The 17,671-nt window shown below is 45.2% G+C and overlaps 1 protein-coding gene across 14 annotated transcripts in view; it reads right to left on the reverse strand.

Moving 5' to 3' along the window:
• The window catches only part of LOC118358332 (AP2-associated protein kinase 1-like), a 48,359-nt gene that overhangs the window by 12,202 nt on the left and 18,486 nt on the right, over nt 1–17,671 (reverse strand). For 7 of the 14 annotated variants that reach the window (XR_008078897.1, XR_008078896.1, XM_035736026.2 and 4 more), the window contains exons 2-17: nt 17,294–17,412; nt 15,424–15,532; nt 15,154–15,296; nt 14,808–14,929; nt 14,560–14,641; nt 14,267–14,399; nt 12,529–12,632; nt 11,868–11,947; nt 11,617–11,771; nt 11,039–11,211; nt 9,122–9,315; nt 8,644–8,831; nt 8,439–8,534; nt 7,911–8,006; nt 344–448; nt 78–146 (exon numbers count right to left, since the gene is read on the reverse strand). Coding sequence is in view for 12 of the 14 variants with exons in the window: in XM_035736026.2 (XP_035591919.1) it covers nt 78–146; nt 344–448; nt 7,911–8,006; nt 8,439–8,534; nt 8,644–8,831; nt 9,122–9,315; nt 11,039–11,211; nt 11,617–11,771; nt 11,868–11,947; nt 12,529–12,632; nt 14,267–14,399; nt 14,560–14,641; nt 14,808–14,929; nt 15,154–15,296; nt 15,424–15,532; nt 17,294–17,412 (1,968 nt within the window). In the remaining 2 variants the exon portion in view is untranslated. The remainder of the gene's footprint in view (nt 1–77; nt 147–343; nt 449–7,910; nt 8,007–8,438; nt 8,535–8,643; nt 8,832–9,121; nt 9,316–11,038; nt 11,212–11,616; nt 11,772–11,867; nt 11,948–12,528; nt 12,633–14,266; nt 14,400–14,559; nt 14,642–14,807; nt 14,930–15,153; nt 15,297–15,423; nt 15,533–17,293; nt 17,413–17,671) is intronic. The other 7 variants (XM_035736032.2, XM_035736028.2, XM_035736031.2 and 4 more) reach the window with 5 other exon arrangements.

A 17,671-nucleotide genomic window follows, 5' to 3' on the forward strand; every position in this document is an offset into this window, starting at 1 on the left:
GTGATAATGTAATAACATTGCCTATATTATTTAAGGTTGACACAAATGTGTGGTAAGGTACAGTACAGGGCACTAACCTGGCAGGTTGGCTGAGACTGTATCCAGGCCCGGGATGAGAGAGTCCACACACATCTCAGCCTTCACTGCTGATGAAAGAGTAGGAGACACGGTCAGATAAGGAAATGAATGAGAAGAGAGAGGAAACCAAAGAGCTCCCAGCTCCAGAGAATAAAGGTAGATGAGACGGACTTCAGTTCATAAACAACCGGAAACATCTCTCATGTGTGGAGTGGATACAGGAAGGGGAGAGGAAGGCATGCAGACAGGCAGAAGAGCCTGTTACCATTGCTGTTGCCCTCTGCAGAGCTGCTGAAGGGGTCAGCCAGGGGTAAAAGGTCAGGGAGCAGCAGAGATATCTCAGGGGACTTCAGTCCCTCAATCAGCTTCTCTGTGAGAGGAACAGGGGCGACGAGAGGAGAGGACAGGGAGGAAGGCATTGAAAGAGAGAAGGGAATGTGCATTAGAAAAAGATGAGCAGGGAGAGAAAAAGGGAGACGATGATGTAGGACTGAGGACAAGGGAAGATGCAGTGCATTCGGAAAGTATTCAGGCCCCTTTACTTATTCCACATTGTTACGTTAGCCTTATTCTAAAATTGATTGAATATTTTTCCCCCTCATCAGTCTACACACAATATCCCATAATGAAAAAGCAAAAACTGTTTGGCATTTTTGAAAAAAAAAAAAAAAAAAAACAGAAATATGACATTTACATAAGTGTTCAGACCTTTTACTCAGTACTTTTTGTTGAAGCACTTTTGGCTTTGATTACAGCCTCGAGTCTTCTTGGGTATGACGCTACAAGCTTGGCACACCTGTATTTTGGAGCTTCTCCCATTCTTCTCTGCAGATCCTCCCAAGCTCTGTCAGGTTGGATGGGGAGCATCGCTGCACAGCTATTTTCAGGTCTCTAAAGAGATGTTCAATCGGGTTCAATACCGGGCCACTCAAGGACATTGAGACTTTTCCCAAAGCCACTCCTGCGTTGTCTTGGCTGTGTGGATAAGGTCCTTGTCCTGTTGGAAGGTGAACCTTCGCCAGTCTGAGGTCCTGAGCAATCTGGAGCATGTTTTCATCAAGGATCTCTCTGTACTTTGGTCCATTCATCTTTCCCTCAATCCTGACTAGTCTCCCAGTCCCTGTCACCTGAAAACATCCCCACAGTATGATGCTGCCACCACCATGGTTCAAAGTAGGCAAACTCCAAGTGGGCTCCCATGTGGCGCAGTGGTCTAAGGCACTGCATCTCAGTGCTAGAGGCGCCACTACAGACCCTGGTTTGTCTGGGTTTGGCTGGGGAAGGCAGTCATTGAAAATAAGAATTTGCTTTTAACTGACTTGCCTAGTTAAAGGTTAAATATATTTTTTTTAAAGTAGGCTGTCATGTCCCTTTTACTGAGGAGTGGCTTCCATCTGGCCAATTTACCATAAAGGCCTGGTTGGTGCAGAAATGGTTGTTCTTCTGGAAGGTTCTCCCATCTCCACAGAGGAACTCTGGAGCTCTGTCAGAGTAACCATCGGGTTCTTGGTCACCTCCTTGATCAAGGCCATTCTCCTCCGATTGCTCAGTTTGGCCAGAGGGACAGATCTAGGAAGAGTCTTGGTGGCTCCAAATTTCTTCCATTTAAGAATGATGTAGGCCACTGTGTTCTTGGGGTCCTTCAATGCTGCAGAAATGTTTTGGTGCCCTTCCCCAGATCTGTGCCACTACATAATCCTGGCTCAGAGCTCTATGGATAATTCCTTCAACCTCATGGCTTGGTTTTTGCTCTGACATGTCCTGTCAACTGTGCTTATATACACAGGTGTGTGCCTTTCAAAATCATATCCAATCAATTGAATTTACCACAGGTGGACTCCAATCAAGTTGTAGAAACATCTCAAGGACGATCAATGGAAACAGGATGCACCTGAGCTCAATTTTGAGTCTCATAGCAAAGGGTCTGAATACCTCTTTTTTTTATTTTTTATAAATTAGCACAATTTTCTAAAAACCTGTTTTCACTGTGTCATTATGGGGTATTGTGTGAAGATTGATGAGGAAAATGTTTTATTTAATCCATTTTAGAATAAGGCTGTAACATAACAAAATGTGGAAAAAGTGAAGGGGTCTGAAAACTTTCCGAATGCACTGTACGTACACTAGGCTCATCTAAGTACAAATGAGAACATGATCGTTATACTATCAAGGTGAGAATTAGTTGGTACCGTTTGCAAAGTCATTCTATTGGCCGGGTATTTTGCCATGAGGAATGATATGAAGACACCGGTCTTTTCCTTTACTCCTTCAGCAGGCACATTCGAAGGTTAGGAAAAACTAAATCACTCCTAGGGTGAGGACAAAGTGCACAGACCATGCTTGAGTAAAGGACATGTTAATTTCAGGCGGGTAATACCATTCATGTCAAACAAGTATTGGAGAAAAACAGCATGCCTTCAAAAGGACTGCTTGCCTTAAATCACAAACACATCATTCCATCCCACCAACCAACGATGTGGAGACGAATACAAACACACAGCAGCTAGTCAGTATTTCATATTTATTGGCTCATTAGTTGACGGACTAAAGAGCAAAATTTCAGCCTCACTCAACAAAAAAGGTTAGCTACCATAGCACCATTCCACATACTAGGCCTACATCACTGACCGTCTTTACACGCCTCTTCTCCACTTTCATCACTGACAAGTGTTGGATCAGTCAGCACTGTTAGACACCTGACTGACAGCATCCTTGTTAATAAGTAACTTTGCTGGGTGTCCCAGCACCGTGCCACAGACAAATCAGGAGGACTGCCTTCAGGATGTGCCTCTCCAGCAGGTTAGTGCATCCAAACAGTGCAAACCAGGTGCATGCATGTGAGTAAGTATCTTCTGGGTCAAAACCTAAACTCCATACATACTTACAGGTCACTGGCTGCTATGGAGAGACAGGGGGGCAGAGGACCTGGGGCAGGGGGCTCAGAATATGACACAGCACAGCTGCCCATTTGCCCCCTTTACTAAAGGGATAGAGGTCATAGGTCACAGGTCAATGATAAACTGCTATGACACAAAGTCTGAACTCCAGAGCTTTATTTATGCTGAACAAAAATATAAATGCAACATGTAAAGTGTTGATCCCATGTTTCATGAGCTGAAATTAAAGTTCAAATGTTTCATATGCACAAAAAGCTAATTTCGCTCCAATGTTGTGCACACATTTGTTTACATCCCTGTTAGTGAGTATTTTTCCATTGCCAAGATAATCCATCCACCTGACAGGTGTGGCATATCAAGAAGCTGATTAAACATCATGATCATTACACAGGTGCACCTTCTGCTGGGGACAATAAAAGGTCACACAGCACAATGCCACAACTGACTGCAGGAATGTCCACCAGAGCTGTTGCATGTTCATTTCTCTACCATACCGCCAATGTTGTTTTAGGGAAATTAGCAGTGCCGCCAACCGTCCTCAAAACCACGGACCACGTATAATTACGCCAGCCCAGGATCTCCACATCCAGCATCTTCCCCTGCGGGATCGACTGAAACCAGCCACAGGCTGACCATCTGTTACGCTAGTGCAGCATCAAAAGGACCTCGTGGCTGCAAGGAGCCAAGGTAAGTTGCTAGCTACCATTAAACTTATCTTATAAAAAAACAATCAATCTTCACATAATCACTAGTTAACTACAACTGTGGGTTTGCACAACTGAAGAATTTCTGCACAAACTGTCAGAAACGGGTCTCAGGGAAGCTAATCAGCATGCTTATCTTCCTCACCAGGGTTTTGACCTGACTGCAGATCGGTGTCATAACCAACTTCAGTGGGCAAATGCTCACCTTCAAATGGCCAGTGTCACACTGGAGAAGTGTGCTCTTCACGGATTAATCGCGGTTTCAACTGTACCGGGCAGATGGTGGCGGGGTTATGGTATGGGCAGGCATAAGCTACGTACAACGAACACAATTGCATTTTATCAATGGCAATTTGAATACACAGAGATATCATTCCATTTATCCACCACCATCACCTCCATGTTTAAGCATGATAACGCATGGCCCCATGTCGCATGGATCTGTACACAATTCTTGGAAGCTGAAAAAGTCCCAGTTCTTCCATGGTCTGCATATTCATTAGACATGTCAACCATTGAGCATATTTGGGATGCTCTGGATCGACGTGTACAGCAGCCTGTTCCAGTTCCCGCCAATATCTAGGAACTTCGCACAGCCATTGAAGAGGAGTGGGACAACATTCCACAGGCCACAATCAACAGCCTGATCAACTCTATGGGAAGGAGATGTGTTGTGCTGCATGAGGCAAATAGTGTTCAAACTAGAGGTCGACCTATTAAAATCGGCATGGCCGATTAATTAGGGACGATTTCAAGTTTTCATAACAATCGGTAAACGGCCTCTTTGGACGCCGATTACATTGAAATCCACGAGGAGACTGTGTGGCAGGCTGATCACCTGTTACGCGAGTGCAGCATCAACAGGACCTTGTGGCTGCAAGGAGCCAAGGTAAGTTGCTAGCTACCATTAAACTTATCTTATAAAAAACAATCTTCACATAATCAATAGTTAACTACACATGGTTGATGATATTACTAGGTTAACTAGCTTGTTCCGCATTGCATATAATCAATGCGGTGCCTGTTAATATATCATCGAATCACAGCCCACTTCAACTTCGCCAAACGGGTGATGATTTAACAAAAGCGCATTTGTACTGTGATACAGTGGTACTGTGATGTCCTCAAAGTGAGCAAAGAAGTCTTTTGGTTATCTGGGAGCAAGATATCGTGGTCCGCGATGGGGCTGGTTTTCCTTTTGTAGTCCGTGATTGACTGTAGACCCTGCCACATACCTCTCGTGTCTGAGCCGTTGAATTGCCACTCTACTTTGTCTCTATACTGATGCTATACTGATCACATAAAAAAAACTAAATAATGCATATCAGCGAGGCGGCCATCTCTGTCGGCGCCGAAAGTAAACCAATCTTTGCTTGACATCATGGGCAAATAAAAAGAAATCAGCCAAGATCTGAGAAAATATTATCGACCTCCAAAAGGTCTGGTTCATCCTTGGGAGCAATTTACAAATGCCTGAAGGTACCACGTTCATCTGTACAAACAATAGTACGCAAGTATAAACACCATGGGACCACGCAGGCGTCATACCGCTCAGGAAGGAGACACATTCTGTCTCCTAGAGATTAACTACTGTGGTGCAAAAAAATCCCAGAACAACAGCAAAGGACCTTGTGAAGATGCTGGAGGAAACAGGTACAAAAGTATCTATATCCACATAACCTGAAAGAACGCTCAGCAAGGAAGAAGCCACTGCTCCAAAACCGCCATAAAAAAGCCAGACTACGGTTTGCAACTGCGGGACAAAGACCGTACTTTTTGGAGAAATGTCCTCGTGTCTGATGAAACAAAAATAAAACTTTTTGGCCATAATGACCATCGTTATGTTTGGAGGAAAAAGGGGGAGGCTTGCAAGCCCGAAGAACACCATCCCAACCTTGAAGCACATGGGTGGCAGCATCATGTTGTGGGGGTACTCTGCTGCAGGAGGGACTGGTGCACTTCACAAAATAGATGGCATCATGAGCCAGGAAAATTGTGTGGATATATTGAAGCAACATCTCAAGACATCAGTCAGGAAGTTAAAGCTTGGTTGCAAATGGGTCTTCCAAATGGACAATGACCCCAAGCATACTTCCAAAGTTGTGGCAAAATGGCTTAAGGACAACAAAGTCAAGGTATTGGAGTGGCCATCACAAAGCCCTGACCTCAAACCTACAGAAAATGTGTGGGCAGAACTGAAAAAACATGTGCGAGCAAGGAGGCCTACAAACCTGACTCAGTTACACCAGCTCTGTCAGGAGGAATGGGCCAAAATTCACCCAACTTATTGTAGGAAGCTTGTGGAAGCCTACACAAAACGTTTGACCCAGTTGAACAATTTAAAAGGCAATGCTACGAAATACTAATTGTATTTGTAATTGAGTGTGTGTAAACGTCTGACCCACTGGGAATGTGATGAAAGAAATAAAAGCTGAAATAAATCTATTATTATTCTGACATTTCACATTCTTAAAATAAAGTGGTGATCCTAACTGACCTAAAACATATAATTTTTACTAAGATTAAATGTCAGGAATTGTGAAAAACGGAGTTTAAATGTATTTGGCTAAGATGTATGGAAACTTCCCAACTTCAACTGTACGTCATCTGTGCACTTAAATATCGAATGGAGGATGCTTTTCATCATGGTTTATTTTAATTCCAGCCAGGTAGGCATTACTCCTGTTATAAATATAAGCAATGTGCCTAATATTAGGAAAGTTGAGAAAAAAAATACAGTAGGCCTAGTCTATAGAAAGCTGATGGGATCCATGTCTTATTATTAGAGGCCATCACTCTGTTTTCTCCCGCAATTTCATAGCCTATAGAAATGTTGCGCAAAATTAGCTCATGGGCTCTCATGAAATGTTTGATTAGATTTTCAAATACATTTTCATTGATGTAAGAGTGATTAGAGGGACATTATAGTGCTGAGTACCAGGCAGTTAGCATGTTTAGTAGGCTACTAATGCCCATCAGCAACATCAGAGCTTGTAGAAGCCTAATTTCCGTGACTAAACTGTCATGTGGAATTTGACTGCCGTCATGACTCGTGACCGCCGGTGTGGCGGTAATACGCTCACCGCAACAGCCCTATCTGTGACCAACAGATGCATATCTGTATTCCCAGTCATGTGAAATCCATATATTAGGGCCTAATTAATTATTTATATGAATTGTAACTCAGTAAAATCCTTGAAATTGTGTCATGTTGTGTTTATATATTTTTGTTCAGTGTAGCTGTATGGCTCTGGTGTACTGCTCTTGCGGCACCATATAACAGCAGCATGCACTGTAAGGAAACGGGTTCTCTTTCCAATCGCTTTCTCACATTTCATATGAGAATTGAATAACTAGACTAGACAGTATGGCCATTCCTTCTGAAAGGGCTTTACATCTGGCCTGTGGCTATATGAACTCCTGTAGACACTGTGCAGTGCTTTCCCAACAGCAGGGGTGCAGTTCCTGTTGTAGGCTCTACCAGTGCTGTGTGCCAGTAAATCCTCAGTGCTCTCACTCTGTTTGTGCCCTGTGTAGAAGACTGTGTGTGTGGGGAGAGGACAGAAAAGATTAACCACACCCAGATTATGTAACAGCCGCAGACAGCCTTTTAACCCCTCAGCTCAGTCCCCACTAACTGACAACACTGGCATCCACTGACTGTCATTGGAGCGATTATGTGGGCCATACAGGGAATAGCCTAGCCCGGGCTAAGACAAACTGAGGATAGAGTATTGCCCCAGAGCCATTTTGAAAAGCAATCAACTACCAACTGAAATAAGAGCTCAGATGTGATGCTGAACTTTCCCAATGTTCTCAGTGACAGAGGCATTCTAAAGCAGACACCTCCAGAGGAACAGCAATCCGATTAACAAAGGAGAATGTGTCCTTCAGGTAACCAAGCAACAGTAGTCAGAGGCACGGGTCCACAAGTGTGAGGCGATCCAGCTAAGGTCTCTATTCATAGGAACTCAATGACACTAACAGGACAGGGACAATAGGACTAATGAGCAAAGCCATGTCACCCCAGACTCATGTTATAAACAATGGCTTTAAACATTAGATATAGGACACATACAATCCACCAACATGAGTGTCTCCGGAACATCTATGTGCAGGAATTGAAACACACTGGATGGAGGATTAATGGTAAAGTATGGATCCTGGCAGGACTGAGAAGTGGAACCTAACACATTCCACAACAATGTTGCATGCTGGGAAAGGGCGTTACCTGTGGTGTCAGAGAGGGAGAGGGCATTAAAGGGGTCCGGGACACTCAACATCGCTGAGTCTGCATCCAAACCCAGGATGTCAGCAGTTCTCTCAGCTTAACATTACACAGGGAGAACGAGAGAAAGGAGGAGAGAAAGCAGGAGAATAGGGAGAGGAAGGATGTTGGAGAAGACAGGATGGTCAGGTTATGACAGTTACTAATCTAATAGAAAGTCAACAAGATGTAAGAGGACAACAGCGCTGAGGAGAACAAATGACACAACAGTAATTGGATTTGGGTTGGGCATAGAAAATTCTCATAGTAAGGTTGGAGAGGTTCACTTAACAGCTCAGACCGATACACCTCTATGAAAGAATTCTACAGAGCTGGAGAAACATCTGCCTTCAAAATAAAGATTTAAAGAGAAGAAGCCGGCAGATAAAATCACAAGGACCCCACATGGGAAATATGTAGAGATGAGGGAGAGGGATAATGACGTCTGTATGACACAGGGAGAGAGAGGAAGGTGAACACGTGGGGTCTTACCTGGGCAAGCCTTGCATGTGGCCCCAGCAGCAGAGACAGGCTGCAGCCCTGAGATGAGGTTCTCTGTGGAGAGGCTGGCCCTCTCCCCTGTTGTAGCTGTCATAAAGACAAACACAATTAGAAAACAACATCACCTCTGATAATTTACCTATCTATCCATTGGGCTTGTAGATGTCTATACACAGACTGGAGTTTGTGGTCTTACTCTCGGCCAGCTTGGCAAAGTCCTTGTTGAGCAGCTCCTCTGCAGAGAGCTTGGAGAAGTTGTCATCACCAAAAGGGTTCCAGCTGCCAGTGGGTACAGAGGGGGCTGTCTGGGCACCACCCTCCCCTGGCTGGTACACACTCTGCTGGGAGGAGCAGGGGGAGCCAGAGGGGGTGGTGCTTGCTGACCTACAACACACACAGGAAAACACAAAAGGTTGCAGTGGAAACCACCCATTTCATTTATCTCAAGTACAAACAAGTATGTGCCAAATATAAAACATGCATACAAATATGGGTGATTAAAAAGACTATCGAGTTATTTGTAGATTGAAAGGGCTGTTTATTCCTGTGTTGAACTATAAAAGGGAGTGTTTAAAGGGTTCTCTGAATGAATGCCTGTGTGTTTGTTTGTTCTCTCTCTCTAATGAATGGACAGTTGATTCCTCAGTTCATTGAGATGGGTTAATTCAGCTCACTTGGACTTGTTGAGGCTGGCCTCGGCTGCAGCCGCCTGCAGTAGCTGGGTTGACTTGCTGATTGGGACCCCAAACACAGCACTGTGGGTGACGTCACTCAGGATGCGTCTGTGACTGCCTCGGGGGGGCATCTTTGGGGAGGAGGGGGGTGTCAGGGTGCCAACCTTGTGGAGCCCACGTCCAGGAGCCAGATGCTGGGAGGAGAGAGCGAGAGAAAGGGTTTAATATGGAGATAATTTTCTTATCACACCAAATATCAATATCAGTGAGAGAAAGAAGAAAATTACAGGCTGATTCAAGTTGATTAGCTATTCTATTGGTTAGTGAAAAGACATGGTTAATTAGTGGCAAAGTACCAAAGGATGGTTTTCAGGATGTTATTGATTCATATTGGATTTAGAACAATACATTCTAAAGGAGACAGAACTGAGTGTTGACAGGTTCCACTGACAGACGTTTCATGACAACTTTAAACATTATAACTACAGTGAAAGGAGAAGCAGCTAGACAGCTTCTGAATCCTATTTGATCACTAGCAAAGCATGAAATGGCTGTCTTCAGTGTTAGGTGATTAGCTAGATTCTAAGGACCCAGACAGAGAGTCAGGGCCTGTTAGCCCTCCCTGTCCTATAGACCAGCAGGCTGCCAGAGGGGAGGGGCCTGTTAGCCCTCCCTGTCCTACAGACCAGCAGGCTGCCAGAGGGGAGGGGCCTGTTAGCCCTCCCTGTCCTACAGACCAGCAGGCTACCAGAGGAGAGGGCCCTGTTAGCCCTCCCTGTCCTACAGACCAGCAGGCTGCCAGAGGGGACGGGCCTGTTAGCCTTCCCTGTCCCACAAGGCAGCCAGAGGGGACGGGCCTGTTAACCCTCCCTGTTCCACAAGGCAGCAGGCTGCCAGAGGGGACGGGCTTGTTAGCCCTCCCCGTCCCACAAGGCAGCAGGCTGCCAGAGGGAGGGGCCTGTTAGCCCTCTCTGTCCTACAGACCAGCCAGAGGGAAAGGGCCTGTTATCCCTCCCTGTCCCACAAGGCAGCAGGCTGCCAGAAGGGAGGGGCCTGTTAGCCCTCGCTGTCCCACAAGGCAACAGGCTGCCAGAGGGGAGGGGCCTGTTAGCCCTCCCTGTCCTACAGACCAGCAGGCTGCCAGAGGGGAAGGGCCTGTTCTCTCCCTGTCCCACAAGGCAGCAGGCTGCCAGAGGGAGGGGCCTGTTAGCCCTCCCTGTCCTACAGACCAGCAGGCTGCCAGAGGGAAAGGGCTTGTTAGCCCTCCCCGTCCCACAAGGCAGCAGGCTGCCAGAGGGAGGGGCCTGTTAGCCCTCCCTGTCCTACAGACCAGCAGGCTGCCAGAGGGAAAGGGCCTGTTATCCCTCCCTGTCCTACAGACCAGCAGAGGCTGCCAGAGGGGAGGGGGGTTACTGTGGGCTCAGAGTCAGTCAAGTGCAGGTCCTGTGGCTGCAAGCTGGGGGGGTGCTGCTGATTGGGGGGAGGGGAGAGGTCTGAAGCAGGGCCAGCTGGCTGCTTTTGCAGGGGAGCAACTGCAGCCACAGGATTAGCTTTGGGCTGCACAGCCACAGAGCCCTGGAGGATCGGCATGGGAGGCATAGTATTCTGTTCCGTGCTTTTCATGAAAGTTGTCATTTTTGCAGTTGGATTTTTGTTAAACATGACATGTCAGTGTATTTTAATGAACAGATCAGATGAGAGTTCCTGGAAAGTCAATAAAGTTATTCAGTTGGATTCAACTTCATTCAAAACCACAAGGTCATTCAGAGGTCCTGCTAAAAGTGCACTCCATAGAAATATCATACGTTAAAAGGTAATAAACGGATACATAAAAAACAAATTGCTTAATATTATTGGCAAATGGTAAAAAGATACTCTGATATGTTAAGAAGCCCAACCACAAGGTAATATGCCCACCTGGTTGGTCTGCTGCTGTGGGCTAAAGAAGGCTGCAGTCTGCTGCTTCATGAAGAGACCCTGCTGATGCTGGGGCGTGGCCATGGGCTGCGAAGGGGCGGTCTGAGCCAGTGGGGGTGTGGCCTGCTGGACTAATTGGACAGCAACTGCAGGCTGGGCGGTGCCTAAAACACCTGTAGTACAGGGGAAAAGATGCTGGTCTTGTAAGGGTGACATAACAATTGACTAAAGCAGACAGGCTTGCAGCTACTATCTGTCTCTATTACAAGCAGATGGACAGAAGAGCTCAGAGAGACTACAAGGGCTCCAAAGGCTCATTAATAGACTATTAAAGCCTTGTCCGGACGGACAAATTGAACTACTGGGATTACAAGGCCATGTTATGTCAGCCAAACACTTGGAACAGTTCAATACATCAAGCTCAATACAGGATGTCTAACTTGGTGAGTGTTTTGTTACAGGATAAGAGACTTCCTCTGCTAGCAGGCCTCACCTCTCTGCTCACCACATCATCAGGTCCTTGTGGTTCAAGCTTTGACTGAGAAACAAAGCAGGTACAGAGGGTAGTTAATGCATACCTATGGGCTGGGTCCCTCCTGCAGCCATGTTGGGTCTCTTGCGTGGGGTGAGGGCCGGCTGGATGGGCAGGATGCCTATGGACTGTGCCCCTCCAGCTTTGGGGCGTGAACGGGGCGTGATGGACGTCTCCATTGTGGGGACAGGGTCTGAGAGCCTGGGAGGGGAGAGGAATGGCAGGCCAGATTATCCTTTGCCGGAGCTTTACATCTGTAACTATAAAAAAGCCCCGTTTTTCATGCCCCTCACTTACCTGGCTTTGGATTGACTCTTTTTGGCCACAGCGTCACTGGCTCTGATAGGTTCAGGGAGTTTTGTAGGAATAGGAGAGTTCTGTGAAGGTGAGAAGAGTTTCAGTAGTATGCTTATATATGTTACTCAATTTTAATCAATCAGCTTCACTCCGATTTCTTGTGTAATGGTTTTCCTTTTGTCACAGCGAGGCAACAAGAACCCTTTATCATTATAACTTCTGCATGACATGACTGCAGCAATGTCATGATCAGTTAAAGATTCCATGAATCGGCCTTGAATGTCCACTGGGAATGACGTCTGAAATGTGCTGTGTCAGATGATTGAGTGCTGACATTGCTCCTTCAATGCAAAGCAAAGGGGCCTGGGGGATGGAGGGCAGCCAACTGGCAACAACCACAAAGCTCCTTGTTCCCCCATCCTCTGGCATTTTACACTACACTTATGTTGCTTTCCAAAAAGATTAGACATGAATAAAACTTTAGTAAAATGTGGAAGCTTATTACATTTGAAATTAAATAACATTACATCTGGCATTTGAGGGCAAGGTAACAATTCAAATAAAGTTAAACACTTTCGCTCTTTGAATTATTTGGTTGTAACCTTCGTCTCCGGGGAGATTTTCTAGTCCTGTTGTCGTTACTGAGGGTGAGGTGACTTACATGTACGTTCCGGATGGGGCATTCTATCCCGGCCAGCCTGAAGGAGAAGTGGGACACTTGGTAGATATCTGGTCTCAGCTCTGGGTCAGGCTCCAGCATGTATCCTGATGAATGGAAGAAAACATGGTTGGTAATTATGATACTGACACAGTGCATTCGAAAAATATTCAGACCCTTTGACTTTTTCCACATTTGATTACGTTACAGCCTTGATTAATTGATTAAATAACCCCCCCAAATCTACTCACAATAACCAATAATGACAAAGCAAAAACAGATTTTTAGAGAAATGTGCATTTATTAAATATAAAAACAGAAAGTTTATTTACATTAGTTCAGACCCTTTGCTAAGTGACGCGAAATTGAGCTTAGGTGCATCTTGTTTCCATTGATCATCCTTTAGATGTTTCTACAACGTGATTCGAGTCCACATGTAGTAACTTCAATTGATTGGACATGATTTGGAAAGGCACACAACTGTCAAAATAAAGGTCCCACAGTTGTCAGTGCATGTCGAAGCAAAAACCAAGCCATGAGTTCCGAGACAGGATTGTGTCGAGGCACAGATCTGGGGAAGGGTACCAAAACATTTCTGCAGCATTGAAGCTCCCCAAGAACACAGTGGCCTCCATCATCCTTAAATTGAAGATGTTTGGAACCACCAACACTCTTCCTAGAGCTTACCACCCAGCCAATCTCAGCAATCAGAGGAGAAGGGCCTTGGTCAGAAAGGTGACCAAGAAGCCAATGGTCACACTGACAGAGCTCCAGAGTTCCTCCGTGGAGATGGGAGAACCTTCCAGAAGGACAACCATCTCTGCAGCACTCCACCAATCAAGCCTTTATGGTAGAGTGGCCAGACAGAAGCCGCCACTCAGTACAAGGCAAATTACAGCCCGCTTAAAGTTTGCCAAAAGGCACTTAAAGGACTCTCAGACCATGAGAAACAAGATTCTCTGGTCTGATTCACTTTGGCCTGAATGCGAAGCGTCACATCTGGAAGAAACCTGGCACCATCCCTACAGTGAAGTATGGTGGTGGCAACATACTGACTGGGAGACTAGTCAGAATCGAGGGAAAGATGAAAGGAGCAAAGTACAGAGGACCTCAGACTGGTGTGAAGATTCACATCCAACAGGACAACGACCCTAAGCACACAGTCAAGACAACGCAGGAGTGGCTTTGGGACAAGTCTCTGAATGTCCTTGAGTGGCCCAGCCAGAGCCCGGACTTGAACCCAATCAAACATCTCTGGAGAGACCTGAAAATAGTTGTGCAGTGACGCTCCCCATCTAACCTGACAAAGCTTGAGAGGATCTGATGAGAATAATGAGAGAAACGCCCAAATACAGGTGTGCCGGGCTTGTAGCGTCATACCCAAGAAGTCTTGAGGCTGTAATCGCTGCCAAAGGTGATTCAACAAAGAACTGAGTAAAGGTCTGAATACTTATGTAAATGTGACATTTCAGGTTATTTTATTTTGAATAAATTAGCAAAAATGTCTAAAAATGTGTTTTTTGCTTCATTATGGGCTATTGTGTGTAGATTGACGAGGGGAGAAAAACTATAATGACAAAACATGAAAAAGGTCAGGGTGTCTGAATACTTTCTCTGTGGACTAAAGGACTTGCACTGTGTAATCGAGAAGGGGCACAGAGAGAAAGACAGAAAGACAACTCTCTTACATACAAATGCATGGACCAGTCAGTAGGAGTTGACAGGGAGGATGGCTACTCACTGATGAGGCAGTGCATGTCCGGGGAATAGCGGGAGTTGTCTGGTATAGTGAAGCTGCCGTCACAGATGGCCACCTGGCTCTCCCCAAATGGCAGGGTGAAGTAGCACAGTTTATACAGTAGGCAGCCCATAGCCTGTAGAGACAGCACAGTGGACATCAGCACACCTTGTATTACCTCAAAACTTGCAACCCAGCAAGTCAGTTACACTGTACTTGGCATCACGCCAACATAACTCTAGTGGAGAGAAACCAGTCATAATCTCCCATGTCGATTCAGTAGTATGCCAACTCACCCAGATGTCTGCCTTTGTAGTGATGACCATGCCATTGTAAAGGTTGATCATCTCTGGGGCTCTGTATGACAGAGTAGTGTACCTTAAGATGGGAAAGGAGCACACTCATTTAGGAAGGACTTCAAAGGGCACAGTAAATCCACAACATCCCAACTTGTTGTACTTGTTGGTTCACTAGACTAAAACTATCAAACCACACCCATGAGTTCAGTGTTGCAGCTGAGGTGAAGCTCTTCAGAATCACTCACTTCTTGATTTCCTCCTCCACCAGTGGAACGCCCTCTGCCTGAGGGTCCTGGAAGCGGTTGGTGGCGCTACCAAAGTCACACAGCACGTAGTGTCCCCGGTCATGGAGCAGGATATTCTCCACCTGCAGAGGAGATCGACACACAGATGACTCCTGAGACAGGTGACTCCTGAGTTGCTCTTTGAATGGTGTGTAACATATTTATACACTTCATGGTTCACTTCTCATGCTGCAACACACATATGCAGCTAGGACATGTATTAAAGACAAACAGATAGAGGACAAGTGTGAGTAGGGTGTCGACTCTGAGGGTGTGTGTGTGTGTGTGTGAAGACAAGTGCTCGTGCCTTGAGATCTCGATGGATGATTGGCGTCTTGCACTGGTGGAGGCGGGCCACAGCCTCGCAGGTGTCACAAAAGATCTGCAGCACTTCTGCCTCAGTGAAGCCTGTTTGCAGACGCTGGTTCATCAGGTTCACCACCTGACCGCCTGTAACAAACCAGGGAGGGCTTTCAATGGGTTTGGAAACTAAGTAGATATGCTCCTGTAATGGTATGATGTTTGTACACGAATGAAACTACAAAAGTTATTGATAAGGAAAGAGGGGCAGAATTACCACGACAGAAGTCCATGAGGATGAGGACCTCCCAGACATCTCCTGATCCCACTGCAGTTATACTGGAGTCCAGGAAACCCACAATGTTCCTGTGGCCCACAAGGTCCCTCTGCACATGCACACACACAAAAAGAACCTCATAGGTCTCTGGTTTGCTTTCAAGTTCCAAACAGGCTGCCATAACAATGGTGATCTTTGTTTGATTTTTGGATTGCCCAAGTGTATTCTGCTTCTGCTTGCTGACTATGAGGATCTGCCAAAAGGCTGGAAGTAATAGGGTTGTTCCACAAAATGGGTGCCTTTTGGACATGCAAACGTTTAAAAAATGCACTTTAAAATATAATATAAATATAAATATCTTCTTTCAACATTTCAATTGCATGGAGGATATGTTGAGTTTACGGAAAAACAGATTGTCCAGTCTCGGGTATTAAAATCCTATAAACTAAGAGCATTTTATCTGCAGTTGTACCACACTGTCAAAACGGTTACGGACACTTATGTAACCGCTTAACTATTATTTAAAAGCATGTTTGAGATGAATCCCAAATGTTCTCATTGATCAAGTATCCCTTGTACAAATAAACTCCCATATAATATCAAATGGATAAAGTTACAGTTGGGCCTCTAACAGGGTTGACAATAACACAGTTTAGGTTTAAGATCGGCCATTACTCCTCATGTGGTGAAGAGAATGGGACCACATGGTGTTCATAAAATTAGGAATTATACACAAGACTTACTTCCTTTTCCACCATGCTGTTCATGGTGGAAAAGGCCCCAAACAATGTCACCTGCTGTGAATCAAATAATGGTCCATTATTTTAAAGGAATACATTGTTTGCATAACAGGGTTGGCCTTAAAATGAGGGACATACGTAAATGCATCACCAATCACATTAATAGCAATAATGACCTTCAGAAATGACTGTCAAAGCAGCAAAAATAAATAGGCCTTTACAATTGTGAAACATGGAGACATTTTGGGATTAAGTGAGTTGAAATCTTCCTAGAAGTGACAGTGTTGGAGGGACATGTCAAAATGCTGAATTGTGGCACTTTAGCAAGTCTTAATTCATACAAAAAAAAATTCTGATGTATTGAATTCTTCATGTGGTCTATATTATAGTGCACTTCATTTAATTTAGTAACCGGAAGGTTGCAAATTCAAAACCCCGAGCTGACAAGGTACAAATCTGTCGTTCTGCCCCTGAACAGGCAGTTAACCCACAGTTCCTAGGCCGTCATTGAAAATAAGAATTTGTTCTTAACTGACTTGCCTAGTTAAATAAAGGTAAAATACAATAATATGACAGGCATTTTAAAATTCAATATTAGTGCATAATGTCTACTTAAAAGATCAAAGGGAGGCAAAAGGCACCCATTTCGTGGAACGACCCAATAATGATAGCCATCCTGTACCAATTATGCCCCACAGGGTGTAGCTGCAGGGGCTGGTTATCTTACAGCATGGCCTCCAGTTAGGGAACTGAGGCCCAAGGGGTTGGGGGAGTTTATCTGCATGAAGTCCAAATCAACATATTCAGCAGCAGGCTCTAATGGAGTGAAGAATGTATGACTCAGTTACTACCCCCCTCCCTTATATATATATATATATATATATATATTTGTTTAAGTTAGTCTTGTCGACCCTTCCCTTCCATAGTCAGCAATATCACCTTCCCATATCACCTTTTCCAGAATAGAAACACAATCCTATTCTCTCATTTGTGTCATTTTATCTATGTGGTTCTACATCAGCTTCACTACAGCGGCACAGTGATTTGCCCCCTTTCTGAGAGCGCCTGTGCATTATAAGGTAGACTGGGTGACAGACTGAGCAGAACTCCAGCCCAGAACCAGTTCTCACCATGATCTGGATCTCTAGCTTGCAGATATGCAGGTCGTGCTCATTGTTGACGTACATTCTCTTCAGGGCACAGCGGACCCCCTGGTGGGTCCGCACCAGGAACACAATGGCAAAGCCTCCTAGAGAGAGAAAGATTTCAGCATTGACCTGTGACGGAGTGGCACAGCAAGAGAATACAATAAACACAACAAGACACCAGCTTAATATGGAGCAACAAAAATGTGTTTTGTGACACTGGTTTCCCCTCAAGCCAAACGGCTAAATGACGTGCTTTGCTTCAACAAATATCAGTAACAGTGACTGAATTAGCCCTGAGTCATGGTCAGTCAGCCTGGATGAGTCAAAGCTGCTGATACTGTAGTGGCTGACTGTGTGCAG

The sequence above is a fragment of the Oncorhynchus keta genome, chromosome 25 (assembly GCF_023373465.1).
Source record: "Oncorhynchus keta strain PuntledgeMale-10-30-2019 chromosome 25, Oket_V2, whole genome shotgun sequence".
Taxonomy (NCBI): Eukaryota; Metazoa; Chordata; class Actinopteri; order Salmoniformes; family Salmonidae; genus Oncorhynchus; species Oncorhynchus keta.